An 18371-nucleotide genomic window follows, 5' to 3' on the forward strand; every position below is an offset into this window, starting at 1 on the left:
TATCAGTGAACAGGGCACAATGCCTCCACAAATGTTCGCCTTAATAAGTATCTGGTTGGTATGGTTGATGAAGATAGAGAAAGGAGTGTTAGAGTGTGAGCCTATGTAAATGAAGCATATGAAACTACAGATGCCGTCAGAAAAGAAGTTCAGACACAGACACACACACAAACACACACACGCTGCCACCACCAGATGGGACAATCGAATCATGTTAAACACTGGGAATGCCTATAATCTGATGAAGAGCTGTTAAAGATGCAATTTAAAGATTTTTTTAAACTCACAATTTTCCACTTGCAAAGGTGAAAAATATTTTATTCAATATATCTGATTAAACAAACTGACAGAACAAATAAACAGTATTGAGATTCTATCCTGTGCTTTTAAGTTAAGCTGTCTAAGAAAAGAAAAGACTTAGAAAACACTTTTTTCATCATCTAAACAGAATATTACTTCCTGCATATTCTTTGATATTTTCACAACACTGAGAGCAATTGGTTTGCCAACAGCTGGTTCTCTATACAGCCTCTCATGTGTATACACCAACGCCTGGATCTTCACACACACCCTTGTATTGGTAGAGTGAGCACTACACAGGAGGTACAGGAGGAGGAGGTCACTGAGGTCTTACGTGTGTCTCTACAGTATGGAGCCTGGAGAGAGAGAGAGAGAGAGAGCAAGAGAAAGGGTGAGAGTAAGGTGAATGGTCATCATATCTTATTATTGCAGATCTCTAGTAATTAACCAATTTCAGTACCATAAGCCATTGGTGTCTGACCATGAAACCTTACTTGTGTAGTGGTTGAGGGACCCAGAGTCCAGAAGGCACAAAGGTTCTGTTTGAGGACTGAACATCCTGCAACACACATAAAACAGAGCTTTTTGATGTTTTAGCTAGATTCAGTTGCGCACAATTCCACGATCATTTGTGATTTAAAAAAACAAGTCCGAGCGGACAACAAGATGCGTCAACTCAACTCTGCCACCTTGTGGACACAGGAGGGAATTACAATTGAAAGAATGCGTTTCAGACAGGCGTTTCAGACCGACCGACCGACCGACCGACAGACCGACCGACCGACAGACAGACCGACCGACCGACCGACCGACCGACCGACCGACAGACCGACAGACCGACAGACCGACAGACCGACGGACGGACGGACATACCCTCTTATAGAGATGCCGGACGCATCTAAAAATGTCTTAGACAAAATGTACGATGGTTTCTACGCAACTTTTTATAAATGAGGCCCTGAGCTGTATATAGGCCTACATGCACGCAACCGTGGCATAATTCTAAGCATTGACTAATTAAGCAATAAGCCCCAAGAGGCCGTGGTTTGCGCTGATTTTAGAACAAGGTAAGGGGAGTTGTTAGGCACAACGCAAAGCAGAGTTACTACAAATATTTGATATTGTTTCATAAATAAAGACAATTCAATTTAAGAAACAATAGTTTAATGATAAACCGTCATTCTTCCGCCACTAAAAAATATAGTTCCTAAATAAATCGTTGCCACGCAACCCTTGAAGCAACGCAACAGGCAGATGGAACACTGGGTATGAAATGCGCTATATGAATACACAGCCTTGCCTTGCCATTCGCTGAGCAGTAATATGGAATGTTATCATAGAATGTTATGAGGACAAATTGTAAGGTTATGCTGGATTTTACAACGGCTTTTAGCCAATCACAATCAAGGATTTGAACAATACGTTTTAGAATCTCTTGAAAGGCCCTGTGTTGGTAGAATGATGATTGAACCGTTTCCATGGGACCTGCTTGACGCCAACACATTCTTCAACAAGATAATTTTACGAAATCTGTGGTAACTTAGTTCTTACCATGCTTGTCTATGCAGTTGATGTGTTTGTCTATGCAGTTGATGTGTTTGTGTGTGTGTGTGTGTGTGTGTGTGCGCGTGTGTGTATGTGTGGGTGCGTGTGTGTGTGTGTGTGTGTGTGTGTGCGTGTGTGTGTGTGTGTGTGTGTGCACGTGTGTGTATGTGTGTGTGCGTGCGTGCGTGTGTGTGTGTGTGTGTGTGTGTGTGTGTGTGTGTGTGTGTGTGTGTGTGTATGTGTGTGTGTGTGCGCGCGCGTGCGCGTGCGCGTGCGCGTGCGCGTGCGTGTGCGTGTGTGTGTGTGTGTGTGTGTGTGTGTGTGTGTGTGCTCTGACTCACTCTATCATTAAAAGGGTTTCCAGTCTGAGCAGTTGGGTCTTGGTTGTTGGTCTGCTGTCCAGAGTCAGCCCTGTTTGAGAGAGTAAAAGACAGTAAAAAAGATTGACCTCTTCTTCTTTTGGTGCATGTTTCTACTTCCATATGGAACCACTTACAACTCCTGAAGTGAAAACATTACTTCTAACTATTTATATTAGTATATCAGACATACTTAAATGCTAAACCTTGGATAAATGCTACCAAAAGGCTAAACCTAGTATTTTCAAACCTACACTCCAAATGCTTTATACTGTACAACCTCTATGCCAGGGGTGCCCAATATGTCGATCGCGATCGACTGGGACTGGTCGATCGCAGGGCCAATGAGTAGAGTAGCTCACAGAACTCAGCAAAAAAATAAAAAATAAACGGGAGAAAAATCGCGTTTTCAGAAAAGCAATTCATCCTATCATATGATGATACTATAATGTGCCCGCTGATTGACGTGTAGACAGGCCAGTCTGCTGGTTGCTAACAAGTTTGTTGCACCATTACCTTAACAACCATAATGTATCTACCTGATCTCATAGCCTACTACAGTCAAGCCCAATTGCTTTCCTTTTACTACAGTGCCTGACAAAAGTCTTGTCACCTATCCAAGTTGTAGGCACAACAGATGATAACTTGACTTGTAGTTGATCAATTGGAATCAGAAATGGCTTCTATGAAAGGCGAAGGCCTTTAGATTATGCTTATTATACCAACATAAAGTTGTGTATCATTAATTGAGTTTTATCATGTAATAAGGACAGACAGGTCAGATTGGGTTTGGACAAAAGTCTCGTCGCATACACAAAAATATTTTTTTTAATTTTTAATTTTACTTTGATAACACAAAAATGCTACAATAACATCAGCGCATAAAGTCATGGTGCCTTGGAAAAAAATAATAATATTGTGTATGACTCCCATGAGCTTGGAGGACTGCATCCATATGTCTCGGCAATTACTCAAATAACTAATTGATGAAGTATGGAATGGAAAAAGAAAGCAGTCTTGCAGGACTGGTTTCATCTTCCAAGCCTCCTCCTTCATCCTACTTCAGACATGCTCAATAATGTTCTTGTCTGGTGATGCGCTGGCCAATCCCGGAGCACCTTGACTTTCTTTGGTTTCAGGAACTTTGATGTGGAGGCTGAAGTATGAGAAGGAGCGTCATCCTGCTGAAGAATTTACATTCTCTTGTGGTTTGGGATGTAATAGGCAGCAATAGTCTCTTGATACTTCAGGCTGTTGATGTTGCCATCCACTCTGCACACCCATACTGGTTGTAACCCCAAACCATTTTTTTGCCAAAACGATAGACAGTGGAAAAGTGTCAGAAGGTTGATTTTTTTTCTGATGAATCATCCATAGTCAAGTTTGGTGGAGGAAAAATCATGGTTTGTATGGGGGTGTGCAAAAGATCTGCCGAGAGGATGGCAACATCAGCAGCCTGAAATATCAAGGGATTCTTGATGGCGATTACATTCCAAACCACAGGAGACGGCAAATTCTTCAGCAGGATGGCGCTTCTTCTCATATTTCGGCCTCCACATCAAAGTGGATGCAGTACGGATGCAGTCCTCCAAGCTCATCTGAGTCATATATGATATTGTTTTTTTCCCCCAGGGCACCATGACTTTATGCTCTGATGCTATTGTAGCATTCTTGTGTTATCAAAGTAAAATTCAAAATTAAAAAAAATATTTTTGTGTATGCGACAAGACTTTTGTCCAAACCCAATCTGACCTGTCTGTCCTTATTACATGATAAAACTCAATTAATGATACACAACTTTATGTTGGTATAATAAGCATAATCTAGAGGCCTTTGCCTTTCATATGAGCCATTTCTGATTCCAATTGATCAACTACAAGTCAAGTTATTATCTGTTGTTCCTACAACTTGGATAAGTGACACGACTTTAGTCAGGCATTGTACTGAATATGGGCAATGTAATGTGAACCTGCCATATGCAAAAAAAAATGGCTCCATGCAATGTACACATAAAGTTCATTCATTGTCTGAAAGTTTCAGTTTGAACATTGAGTTTTAGTATGAGAGTGTGTACTGTGGGCCAAATGCCACTATCTATGTATGTATGTTAAAAGAAAATCCTAGTGTTAAAAAAAGTTACATTTCAATGTGTGGATTTTTTTTATCATGAATGTAGGCTACTAAATTGTATGGGCAATGTAATGACACTGTGTATGAAATCACATGCTGATTAGTAGCCTATATTGTGGATGTTACTGTTGTTATTTCCAGGTTTGGTATGGAAATTAAACTCAATTGTAAATTAATTCAACTTGTCATTTAAGTGTGAAACCTAAGTGAAAAAGCCTGTATGACACTGTGTGTTCGTTTTGGTATTGTAAATTTAAAAAAGACACATAATGTGCGTAGTTAGTAGATAATTCTGACCCATACACTTAAAAGGTAGATCACCATTCAGAAAAGTGTGGGCACCCCTGCTCTATGCCATCACAAACTATACATTGCTATGTGCCAGACACTTATCGATATGCCATCTATAGGGCTATGTGGGGTACACAAAACTTGGTTATAAGTAGGGATGCACCGATGCATCGGCCGTACATCGGTATCGGCCGATGTTTGCCTCTTTTAATGTTATCGGCCTATCGGTAATAAACTTGACTTTCACCGATGGTACTGGCCGATGTTTATGGCAGGCAGTTTTTAAAGAAAAATATTGTACTATATTTGTTTTAATCTTGAATTTATATGGCAATCCCTAAGGGTTTATGCTTGTGTTTTGTAAGGCTGCATTGCAAGCATTGTTTCATAAATCTGATTGAATTTGTGCTCATTCAAAGTTAAGGGTGATAGGGCTGACATAATTTAACACATTGCTTTTTAGATAATGATTTCATTATTTTCCTGGCACAAAAGCGTGAATGAATAACAACAAAAACGAAATAAACAAATATCGGTATCGGTATCGGTATCGGTATCGGTATCGGTATCGGCTAGATTGTTGTTTTGAACATCGGTATCGGTATCGGCCAAGAATTTCCATATCGGTGCATCCCTAGTTATAAGACCTAATTTCCTGTCCTGTCCCTGATCCCACAACCCTAAGTGACTCCCACCTCCTCTTGCAGAGCTGTTGTTGCAGCCGGTTCCAACCAAGAAACACAAAAAGACCCAGCAGGAGCAGAGGTAGAACTAGGAAGAAGTACGTCAGCAAACCATCCCTGAGGGACGTATCTTTGTCTACAGTAAAGGGGTTAGACAGAAAGAGGGAGACGCCCATATATAGTGAGATTCAGGTTAAATGAATAACTATTTCATATGTTTCATTCAATATGGATGCTTTACACTTTACAGCCTCTCAGGCAGCCCTGTCCTACCGTTCCATGTGGGGCCGCTGTCCATGCTGCCCCCATAGCCCTCATCCTTGCAAAAGGGAGGAGCCCAGCCATAATCACAGTGGCAGTTCTTAATGTTGTTACAGACCTGCAACACAAACACATGAATCAGAGGAAGACACAGAGAGATGGGGAAAGCTGGATGAGGATGAGAGATCAGTTGGGAATCGCTGTCCTACCCCATGGCCATGGCATTTGTCCTCCATGTCACAGTCATACTTGAGCTCTGATACGTCCTTGCATTTATGATTCAAGCACACCTGAGGACAAGACACACACAGAAACACACAAAGATATAATTAGAGGATTCAGCAAATCAAATCTTAAAGTCTGCAGTTCCTCTGATTATTTCACACCTTTCATCATTAGTACTGCGCTTTCAGTAAGACTGCTTGTTCACAATAACATTTGACATTTTGTGTATGTGATTGGGTGTGTGTGTGTGTGTGTGTGTTCCAGATGCTTTCTACATTTCCCTGTAATGCCAGCTCACCCTGTCCTCCCCACACTTTGTTCCATCATTCACCATGCCCGGATCCATCACATCAGACCCCATCATGAAGTCCACCCCCCAGCACTTGTTTTGACCGATGCGGGTTTCGAGGATGGAGGGGACGATGCCAAACACCGTACCCGAGTTCACATTGTCACACTGCAGCTTCCCACACTTGCCATCCCTGCAGGGAAGCAGGCACATATACGCATACTGTACATACACAGAGATAACCCTATCCCTTACACATACAGCTATTTCATATGTATATCAATTCCTATACATTCATTGCACAGGTTTGCACATTTAAATCCCTTCTTAAACACTGGTGTTGATAAATGCAGAGGGGTAGATAGTATGCATGTATCCATATACCACATGTAATTAATCATACCATTTTGATTGGCATGCTGTCATAGAACACTACTGCCCTGCTTGTTTGTATGATGTTGAATGGGCATATTTGTGCATCAACATGTGCTAACCTGGCACTGCACTTCCGGTTGCTGCCACAGTTTCCATGGCGGTCCCCCTTAGAATTCACAACTTCATAACAAATGTTGGCAGCTGACTTTGACTCTGTTGACACACACACACACACACACACACACACACACACACAGGTGCTCTTTGTTGAAAGCTGCTTGGGCTTTAGTTTCTGAAAAGAAAAAGATCTGAAAAGACGATGAAACTCACTGGGGCCAAACAAAATCTGGCATTGGCCATCGTAGTGTTGGCATATGCCGTTGTAGCAATATGATTGGCTGTCCTTGCAGAGGTGTCCGTTCTGCAAAAAGACATCAGCCTGACAGACAGGAGACGAGCCGTTGCAGTACTCAGGTAGGTCACACTCGTCTGAACGGCTGCGGCACTCATAGCCACCTGGCAGGAACTGAAGGTGAAAGACAATCATTAGCAACCTAAAAATATACACGTACATATACGTCCTCAAAGGTTATTAAAGCTCGTGTGAGATTACTTACTTTACAGTTCCTGCAGCATTCACCATCGGCACACTGAGCCCAGGACTTCAGCTTACAGGTTTTTGGTTCACAGCATGGGTCCTTCTCACACTCCTGAGAAGGAAGAGAGAGAGACAGAGAGAGAGAGAGAGAGAGAAAGAGAGAGACAGTGAGAGAGAAAATATTTCCCCCTGGCCCCATCTTACCAGTGGGGTACAGGGGTTATAGAGAGAAACACACAGACCCTGCTTCACACACACACACACAAACACACCTCCTCAGAGCCACAGTCACACTCCTCGCCTGGGTCCACTAACTGGTTGCCGCAGTAGGGCTTGCGGTAGGTTTCGTGTGGCTGTGGAATGTTGAGCAGGCAGTTTTTGTGGCCAAGACTCAGTATCTTTGACTCAAAGTAATCAGCACTGCAGCTGCTAAATATTCTGCAATAAGAAATAAGAATAAAGATTGAGGTCCAGGAAAAGGTGACAGATGAAGAGTTTGAAGGACAAAGCATGTTGTTATTCACCCAATCCCCCCACATTCACAAACGTACAAATCAGATTTCCACTCACTTATCATCACATGAGTTTCCACACTTGGGACGGGCGCCCATGATGCATTTAAGAGTTGAGCAGTAGCAGCCCTTATGATCATGAGCCAATCCCAGGTTGTGCCCCAGTTCATGAGCCATGATCCATGAGGTAGAGCTCATTCTGCCATACTGTAAACGGAACATGGGTAATGTCATGAATGCAACCCAATAGACAGGTTCCTTAGTACGGGACCCAAAGAGTGACTCCTCATAAAACAGGTCAGCACACATTTTTTATAAATATATGTCAGATAATTCATATAGATGTATCATATAAATAGTTTGAAGATCACATCTGACAGACTGAATTAGATTTTACATGGGTGTCATATAAACAACAGACAACATTCAACAGAGTTTTATTATTGGTGGATTTTCTGGTCTGGTGCTTTTTTTCACTGTTTTTGTCAAGTGAAGGAAGGACATTCATGTTAGGACTGTATATGAGGCTCTGCTGGCTTACAGTGTTAATTCCCGTACTTAAATCGTTGCAGACAGTGGAAAGATAGGCCAACCCTAAGACTCCAAGTCGCTGATGCCTACAGGAGAGACCAGTGGGGGAGGAGAGAACAGCATGAAGGTGGAATCAAAAAGAGAAGAGAACACCCCCCAGCATCACCACACACACACACATAAACATATGTTTCATTTATTTGGGTCTGCAAATAAAAGTAAGACCCGAAATTTAAATGGTTGCACACAGACACACAGAAACACACACACACACACACACACACACACACACACACACACATAAAAAGCTACATGTACACACATAGACAGACACACACATAGAAAGATACACACACATAGACAGATACACACACACAGACAGATACACACACATAGACAGATACACACGCATAGACAGATACACACACATAGACAGACACACACACATAGCCTGATACACACACATAGCCTGATACACACACACAGACAGATACACACACATAGCCTGATACACACACACAGACAGATACACACACATAGACAGATACACACGCATAGACCGACCCACACACATAGACAGATACACACACATAGACAGATACACACACAAATAGACAGACACACACGCATAGACAGATACACACACATAGACAGATACACACACGCACACAAAGACAGACACATACACATAAACAGCTTCACACACATAGACAGACACACACACATAGAAGGATACACACACATAGGCAGACACACACATACAGCAGAAAATGAGCAGAGTCATGGCGTTGGCGGGGCATCAGATTTTGCCTCCTCCAGTCCGTGAAACGGCTCAGCACATTCACAGCATCTCTGGTCACATTGATGAGGTTCCCTGCCGTCCAGATCTCCAGCCCCACCAACACCACACGGATGTTATGGGTCTCGTACAACTAAAAGAGGTCAGGGCAAAGGGATGGGTCCAGAGAGGAGAGATGAGGAAGAATTGTAGAGAAAGGGAATAGAAGAAGGGGAGAGAATGTGGTACAGGAGGTAGAAAAGTCGTTTAGTAAGCAGAAGGTTGAGGAGTTCGATTCCCCGTCGAAGCGTCCTTGAGCAAGACACTGAGCCCCCAATTGTGCAGTGAGCCATCAGTGTAAAGAAAAAAAAATCTGAATACATCCTTGTAAGTCGCTTTGGATAAAAGCATCTGCTAAATGACTAAATGTAAATGAAAAATGTAAAAATTTGCAGGGTTGGAGGACATGGTGAGGAGAAGGACAAAGTGTTTGAGCTTTGTGAGAAAGTGAATGAAAAAGAAAAGCATAAGAGAATTTAAAGGAAAAAATTCAGTTCAAGCACTACAGAAAAGAGAAGAATGTGTGTCAGTGTCATAAAAACTCAGAAAGATACAAATAATGTCTATTTCACTTTACTACTTACACTATCGAGGCGATTAGCAACTTGCATCACATACTCTCGAGTCTGGGTCTCATTATTCATTTTTTGAAACTGTTGGTGAGGAAACAGGACGAGAAACACAGCAGAAGAGAAAAGAGGAGAGACGAGGATAAGGAATATAACTGGTGTCTTGTGACACTGATATAACATTTACGAATCCATTCTATCTGAGTCCTATTGAAACATAATTTGTAGACTTTTTGCCCCACTATCTAATTCAATCAATGAAAGCTTACTCCTCGATTTTAGTAATGACAACAATTATAAAATGTTTTACCAATCAGGTGAATGCTTGGAACAAATATGGAAAATAAGGAAATGAGAAATCAGCTTCATATGAACAACTAGACCTAATGATGGAGGGTTGGTGTACATGTTACTCACTGCTTTGTAATCCACCACGATTATCAGCTCCACGTAGTGTGTCTGCAGCATTACAGCTCGCCTCCCCTGGTGAAAAACACACACATTCACTTATTACTGGAGTAGGAGGTAATAGGTTGAGTATGAAGTATGAGCAGCATGACTTTTTTAACTGTTTCTGGCTAATTTGACCATGAGTAACAACTCTAGGTTGCTGTCATTTACTGTAACCAGACCGAACATCGAGATTTTTCCACACCCTTTTAGCACACGTCCAGCACATCTGTATCTCAGCTTTTGAAGGTCGTAGACACTTGAATTTGTTCTCAAAATGCCCGGAATACGCATTTTTATACAGTATATGCACTTTGAAGGTTTCTAAAAGAGGTTTCTCGTTACTTTTCGAGACAATTTTTTTGAAATTTGCGTGGGGCCCAAAACAGACTCCACTAGCAGGCTCAAATTGAGTATGCAATATGTTCTGCACGACTTTTCTCAACTGTTTCTGGCTAATTTGACCCTGTGGAACATACTGTATATACGTATATGTGCAAATAAATGGAATTAAACAAGCGTACATACACACGCTCACACTCACTCTGAGTAGATGGCTGACAGATACGTCACTGTGAGAGTGGACGATGGTTTGGGCAGTGGAAGAGGTGTCGTTGTCATCATGGCGATGGGTGTGAGGGGTTCCGCAGCTGAGAGGTTCCGTCTTCTCATCCTCCAAGCGGTACACCACATGCTCAAAGTCAGAGGAACCCTCCAGAGGCTCGATCCCAAGTGTAGCGTTCCCTATCGTCAGGAACCCACTGAGAAGGCACACAGACAAACATGTAACACACATGCACATCTCTTTGAAGTCAAGACATGTGGTGAGGGTCAAGATATTCTATAAGGAAGTTAGTTTCTCGTGATACCAATATGAGTTTGAAAATCCTTTTGCACTGGCAGATTCCTTTATTGTAGTAAACACTGAGTTAAAGCTATATGTTAAGTGATACCCCAAAAAGAACATAATGTAGATAGCAAACAAGCTATCACTCTAACAACAACTAAACAACAAGGTCAAAGACACTCCGTTTCAGCCAGAGCAAAATGGGAAGTTACTTGAATCCGGAGCAGAGGCTGACAGATGCAGACGAAAACTCTATGTCCTCCACATAGCCTTTGTAGTGGCAGTGATTCTGGATAGGAGTGAAGGGTGAATATTTACATTAGGGAAAGATTAGTACATTTGCAAAATTATACACGTGTATGTTTCCATAGTAACCTGCTCTCCTGTCAGAGAGGCTCCCCTGTCAGTATAGTTTTAGTTTAGGAAGGTATAAGAAGGTTCTTGTTACAAACTGAGCATATCAGTGCTTGAAATGATGTTGCTAAATGCTTCATCTTTGACCAACATGTCTGACCTTCCAAACAGTTCTGCCCCCATCTTTTTGACACAGAAATGTTTCGCTTGACTCCATAAGTCTTTGTGTTGGTTCAGGAAGATGTGAGTTTGTGTGTTGTATGTATGATCTATATGTGGTCATGGATTACACATCACAGCATTGGGCAAACAATAACTAGAAAAAGATAGTGAATATGCAGTTTGTGTTTGTTTGTCTTACCTGCATGTCAGGTCTTTCAGTGATAAGGGAGCCATCTTTGTCATATGTGTAAACGGTGAAATCCTTAGGAAGCAGAAGTCTGTGAACAGAACACATCCCGATGAAAAAACACGGATTAATAATGCAGTACCTGTACTGTTTTAATAAACATTCATTTCCAATCGGGCACACTTCAATGCATCATAGGTAGAAGCTTTTTGAGGGGTGTGTTTTTGTGTGTGAGCAGAGTGCTGTCCTAAGTCATCTCTTTGTCACTTCATTCCCTTTTGGCCTTTCTTTGTAATAGACAAAACAAAACAAAAAGATGCAATTCTATGAATTACAATAAGTCTGCAGCCACATGGGCCTCTCTGTCAGACCATGATGTGTTGACAACCAAGATCTCCATCACATGTACGTAAATTTTGCTATACACACTTCGCTGAGTTTAGCTCACCCCAGCTGTGTGGTAATGCAGTGCATTACTTACACAATATCTGAAAAAAAAAATCAGTCGCTCACTCACACCCACACACGCTCACACAAACATCATACTCAGGACTTTTTTTAAATAGAAGTGACAGCACTGACTCAGATAAAGAGAAAGAAATGAGTTGTGCAACAGATTATCCAACAAAACTGACAGTTTGTACACGTTTTAATGCAGTTGCAGCACTTGGGACAGCATGATATATTTTGCATCAGCATATAGGCTAGCCATGGGCTGGGGGTGGCACTAGTCAAGCCACATTTCACAATCTGTTCCTCATTCTAATTTCCTTTCAGGGAAAAGCTTGCATAACTGGTGTGAAAGGAAGAACACATGGTGTCTCTCCTACGCTACCAAAAATCCACAATCACATCCTCAGTCAAACCAAAGAAGTTTCGGGAAAATCTGTTTTTGAAGTCTCTAAACCCAGCAAGGTTTTTAAATTTTTAAGTGATGTGATCACATAATTTTTTAAATATGTAAAAACAATGCGATCAAAACCACAACTGAACCACAATCACAATTGGTCCCTTTTTGCCATTTAAACCTTTGTTGATTAAAACATACTGATTCTGTCTAAACTGCTTAAATACACTTCACAAACAGTTTGTCAGATTGTAGCTGGATCATGCCTCGCCAATGATACTACCTTTTTTAGGGGGTAGTCTATATAGGGGGCACATTTTAGGGGGTATTCTATATTGATAGACGGCCCTGCTCTTGTTTAAGAAAGATGCTCATACATTCTGGAATACACAGCCAGATAGCCACAGATAAGTCACCATTATGTGGTGGAATTTTCTTAGATTTAAGATCATTATAACTAGCTACTGGTCTGGACTCACAAAAATGTAGATATCCTGAGCATTTTGTTAGATGGTGCTCAATTAAAGGTACAGTGTGTAGTTTTTGAGCATCTAGTGGTGAGGTTGCTGAATTGCAGCCGACTGAATGACCTTCCCTTTACAAGTGTGTGCGAGGACTTGCGATGACCGTCAAATGGCATAACAACGTGAAAAGCCATATCTCAGGCCAGTGATTTGGTTTGTCTGTTCAAGGCTTCTGTAGAAACATGACAGTACAACATGGCGGACTCTGTGGAAGAGGACCAACTATGTAGATATTCTAAGATAACGAAAACACAACAATTCATAGTGAAAGGTAATTATGGAGCAATGAAAATATTATAATGACTACTAAAATCCATTTCTACTAATAGATCCCACTAAAAACTACACATTGTTCCTTCAAAGGAAAGTGCATCAACAGAAAGAAAGCTTTTGACCTAACCTAACACATTTACACTTATTTAAACCTATTGATAAATGTCATATTTATTTCATGCATACCAATGGCCTATCAAGGTTAAGTGTTGATGATGTTAAGTCAACAACAGATGACCTATCTGACTGCACTAACATAAATGGCAGCCTCTTCCAAGTCTCAGAGGGTTCTTGTAACCAACTCTCTGCATATTTGCATTTGCATGTGCAATAAGCACAATAACCTGGAAAAGGCACAAATGTCTATGAAAATTCTGAAATAACTATAGTTCTAGGCTGCATTAAAGCCAACGCATTCTTCTGCTCCTCCTCCCACCAAAATCAGTTCACCTAATCACCACATATCGTACTTACATATGGTTTGTCCTACGTGTTACTGGTGATGTACATGAAACTGCATGTCACAATGTCCTTGTTCTAAAGGCTTACTGATGGACATGAGTGAACATCATGACTGGATAGACAGGTGTGACACTTACTTATTCCTCTCCAGAACCACAACATGCTCCTTGCCCTGGGCTTGGATGGTGTAAGACACCTTTAAAAAAGATTAGATACAAAATAAAAGTTTTTAAGCTAATCAAGCCAAGAGAAACAAACAGGACACATTAGTTTAGAGTAAAGTACATTTCCACCTGGGAGATGTGGATTTGATATTTACCTTCCCTGTGTCTTGGTCATCCAGATCTCTCTTCTGTCTTGTCATGCGTTTTGGTACAGTCACCTCATAAGTAGAAAAGCGGGAGGTTTGCTGGGAGGCAGAGCCTACAGATAGAATGGTGACCGAATACTTTTAATATAGTATGATAGCAAATAGTATGGTAAACCTTACAGTAATGCAGAATACCTTACAGAATGTATAGACATTTCATATAGTTCAACTGATAGATTGTTGATTTGTTACCAATCTGGTTGAGTCCACACACAACTGGCTCCCTTTTCAATGGTGTGTTATTAAAAAGCTATTCCAAATTTAACTTGCAATTTGGAGAAAACTATGGTTCTCCAACCACTTAAAAAAAATAAAAAAAATAAAAATCTGTTTCTGTGGGGAACAACTCTCTCCCAGATCAGCACATAGTACCACTTGGCTTCCCATCCTAATCTTTATTTTAGTTATCAATTGAAGATTGACAATATACCTAAGAGGTGCTATAAGGGTTAAATGCTTCCATATTTAAACTCAACAAATATAATCATTCAGCAATGGGTCACCTCACCACAGAACAAATAGTGACCTACCAATTCAATCATCACATCATAACATAGAGGGCTGTCATTGCGCACATTATAACGACACGAAAACGTCAATAAATTGTGGCTAGGTGATACACTAACATGATGCAAAAAGATAATGACATGTTGTTACAGTTCGCATGTAGCAACTTACCTCTATTGCAGTTGACAAACTCAACGCTAAAAGCAGTGAGGAAGACGATATGGTAGCAAAGATATAATCTTCTCTCCATGTTTGTTCAGACAAATTAGGAGTGGCGTATTCAACAGAGAATAATACAACTTTAAATGCAGCCTGCTTTTATTTGACATATATTATATACCATATAGTCCAAAAAAAAAACACAATATCCACACAAATGAACATCATCTCAATACACACACATGAATTTATATACTCTTAACCGCAAGTCAAGTTTGTCATCATTGACTGGCAAAGGAAGTCGACATGACTAACAACGGAACTCTGTCAACGTAGCCAGTTAGGAGAGTGGAAACATCGGATCGATGTAGTGTTGTACTATAATGGATAGGATTGACGTTAAGCATGATCTTGGTTCTGGATAGATTCGTGTGACTGATAATATAGGCAGTTTTTCTTTTTCACTTTGTATTCACTGCAGGTTTTCAATGACAGGACATGTGGACAGAGGCAAACCCTTCACCCATGGAACCAAGAGAACCGTTTCAGGAACACAGAAATCATCATTGACTTTCTATCACTAAATAGGTTATACTAGGTTATATCGGTAATGCCTGAATTGTGTCATACTGTGCAAGTTTATATACCATGTTTCATTCACAGAGGCAATTCAATGTGATTTACATGAATACAATCCACTCCACAATCATTGTTTATTATTTAAAAAAATAAACGGGTTATAAGAAATGTACCTTTTGGTGAATTACCCTAATCTCATACAGAAATCCCTGCCTTTAATTGAAGTACATTTCTCACATGTGACACAACTATTGGCACCCCTAGAAAATATTATAAATGTAATGTTGCTGAAGCATTGAGGAAGATTGTAAGAGTGGCAAAATAAATAAAGCCAAGAAACACTTGTAGTCCTGAATTAGCGTTTTGTCACTTATGAATAGTATAACACTCATGTGCGCTTTCAGTATACCTTGACACTCAGCGGGACGCCACCTGTGACTTCCCATTAGACAAATCGTCTCCACCTATTTTGAACAAGCTCTCTCTTATTTGGAGGTAACTTGGGGAAATGTCATATGAGAAGTAGGCAAAGTTACATACTATTCTGGGATTTCTGATGGGTATAAGAACAGTTTGTATTCTGTGGCTAGTTAGATCTTGGATTCCGGAGTCCTGTCTCCACGTCTTCGGCGTGTGTATGTTATTAAACCAGCTCCAGTTTTCCTCAATCTTGATGGCTCTTGGCTCTTCTGATTATCGAACTCAGATCTAGTACAAAGTATTACCAATTCTCTACATCACACTGTTGACGAGTTACAGGGGCACCAAGTCTTCAAAATGACCAACGATAGAGGCTCGGTTTAGACAGAGGTCTGCCTTTTGACTGTGCCCCGAAGCCCACAAACAGCTGATCTGATCGTTGGAATGTCTCGGTGCGCTCTACGTAACAACGGAGAGCGCACACCGGACACAGCGTATTCAAACGCTCCTCCTCTGCCGAAGCAAACGGAGGAGGCGAGAACACTGCCAACTCAATCACCTGATTACAGAACGGGACTGCTACCACCGTAGGTGTGTATGCAGCATTAGGTCTCATCACTACCTTGTCCCCAGCGATCGGGAACTGAAGGCGCGATGGACTGACGGACAGGGCTTGCATGTCACCAACAGGCTTTGCTGACACTAGTGCCAACACTAGTGCCAACCGTTTTCAACGAAACACATTTTATGTCCGCTGTCTCCAGGGGCTTGAATGGAGGCCCTGTAAGAGCATGTAAAACAATCGGTAAATCCCATGACGGCACAAGGTGCCTGTCCGGCACTCTGAGATGTCTCACACCAGCCATGAAGCATGACGCTAGTGGATGACAGCCCAGGGATTTATGATTAATACCTGCGTGGCAGGCGGAGATGGCTACCAGGTAAACCTTGAGAGTGGAAGCAGCCTTCCCCTCATCAAATAACTGCTGGAGAAATTCCAGAATGACGCGCAACACACCACCTCTCGAAACTGCGCCACTTTAGCGTATAAAGAGACCAGGTCGAAGCCGCCCGTGCGCTCTGTATCGTTGCCACCACTGAGTCAAACAAACCTGAGGCTAGGAGCCTAGGCCTTTCAGGTGCCAAACTCTGAGCCGCCATAGCTCTGGCTGGGGATGCCAGATCGATCTGTGCGCCTGCGATAGGAGATCCCTCCTCAGAGGGAGTTCCCATGATGGCTGCACAGACATTCTGATTAGATCTGCCAACTACGGGTGACTGGGCCAGTGGGGGGCCACCAATAGTAATTCCCTGCCCTCGACCGCTATCCTGCCTAAAAGCAGTGGGAGAAGCAGGATCGGGGGAAACGCATATAGACGCATGCTGGGCCACTGGTGGCTCAGCGCTTCCACGCCCAATGGGGGGCTGTCGCCACAGTGGGCAACAGTGGGCAACAGTGGGCAACAGGTGTTCTCTCTGTTGGCAAACAGGTCCATCTCTGCTTTGTAAAAGCATTGCCATATCTGTTCTATCACCTGAGGGTGCAGGCCCCAGTCTGCCGCCGGGGGGTTGCCCCTCGATAACAGGTCTGCTCCGTAGTTGAGCTGGCCTGGTATGTGTACTGCTCTGATTGAGGGGAAATGCGCCGCTGCCCACAGGAGCAGGCGATTTGCCCATTGATACAGTAACTGAGAAAGAACTCCTCCTTGGCGGTTTATATACACCATAGCGGAAGTGTTGTCCATTCTTACCAGCACGTGATGACCATCTAATCTGGGCAGAAAATGCTGCAAGGCTAGAAACACTGTTTGTAGCTCTCACACATTGATGTGACACGGCCTGCTCTGCGGACCAGCGGCTGTTCACTAACCTTCCCTCGCAGACCGCCCCCCACCCTGCCGTGGAGGCGTCTGTGGTCACTACGGCGCGGTGCGTCACCACGCCCATCGAGCCCGCTGTGGTGAAGAACTGGGGTGATTTCAAGATCGCCAGCGCCCTCATGCATCTGGCGTTCAACATCAGCTTGCATAACCTGTCTTTGGTGGAGCTGAGCTTCATGGAGAGGTACCATATCTGAAATGGCTGCATGCGTAATAGCCCTTGAGGCAACGCTACCGCGGCTGACGCCATCATCCCTAGCAGCCTTTGACAGCAGAGGGACCTGGTGGGCGCATATTAACCAGTCGTCCAGATAAGTGAGGATACATATTCCTCTTATTCTTCGTCTTAACAGAGCAATGGCTGCGTCCACGGATTTCGTGAATACCCTCGGAGCCAAAGACAGGCCGAACGGGAGATCACGAAATTGGTATGCAGTTCCTTCAAATTTGAACCTCAGGAATCTCTGATACCTGAGGGGAATCTGTATATGGAAATAGGCATCCTTTAGATCTAACGATACGGACCAATTGTTTGGCTGTATGAACAGAACGAGCTTGCGTGGAGTCAGCATTCTGAACTTCAACCCTTTTAGTGCTTTGTTCAGTGTACATAGATCTAGTATTGGCTGATAACTTCCATCCTTCTTGGGGATGAGTAAGTACCTGCTTGAGCGAGGCATCCAAGCCTGGAATGCCTCCTTGGTCTTTTGCTGCTCCTCAAATTTGGCTTGCCACACTCACTCCCATGACTCTCCCCAGAGCCTGGGAGGTGCGGCGTGTGAGACGCAGTGAGAGATCGGTTGTGCGTCGGAGCTCTACTACAGTCTCATGACTGCTCCTCAGC

At 42.5% G+C, this 18371-nt stretch overlaps 1 protein-coding gene across 1 annotated transcript; it reads right to left on the reverse strand.

The window, feature by feature from the left end:
• Positions 1-619: 619 nt before the first annotated feature.
• LOC308376315 (disintegrin and metalloproteinase domain-containing protein 9-like) lies at positions 620-14739 on the reverse strand (the record flags this gene model as incomplete). Its single annotated transcript, XM_080852610.1, has 22 exons — positions 620-656; positions 795-859; positions 2187-2256; positions 5321-5444; positions 5582-5687; positions 5779-5859; positions 6093-6276; positions 6578-6671; positions 6789-6984; positions 7076-7168; positions 7329-7494; positions 7627-7775; positions 8110-8185; positions 8862-9031; positions 9522-9590; positions 9924-9989; positions 10501-10717; positions 11016-11092; positions 11519-11597; positions 13750-13808; positions 13932-14035; positions 14661-14739. The coding sequence occupies 22 exons, from the start codon at positions 14737-14739 to the stop codon at positions 620-622; spliced, it is 2361 nt and encodes a 786-aa protein (XP_080708736.1).
• Positions 14740-18371: the final 3632 nt, after the last annotated feature.

The sequence above is a fragment of the Sprattus sprattus genome (assembly GCF_963457725.1).
Source record: "Sprattus sprattus genome assembly, chromosome: 15".
Classification (NCBI taxonomy): Eukaryota; Metazoa; Chordata; class Actinopteri; order Clupeiformes; family Clupeidae; genus Sprattus; species Sprattus sprattus.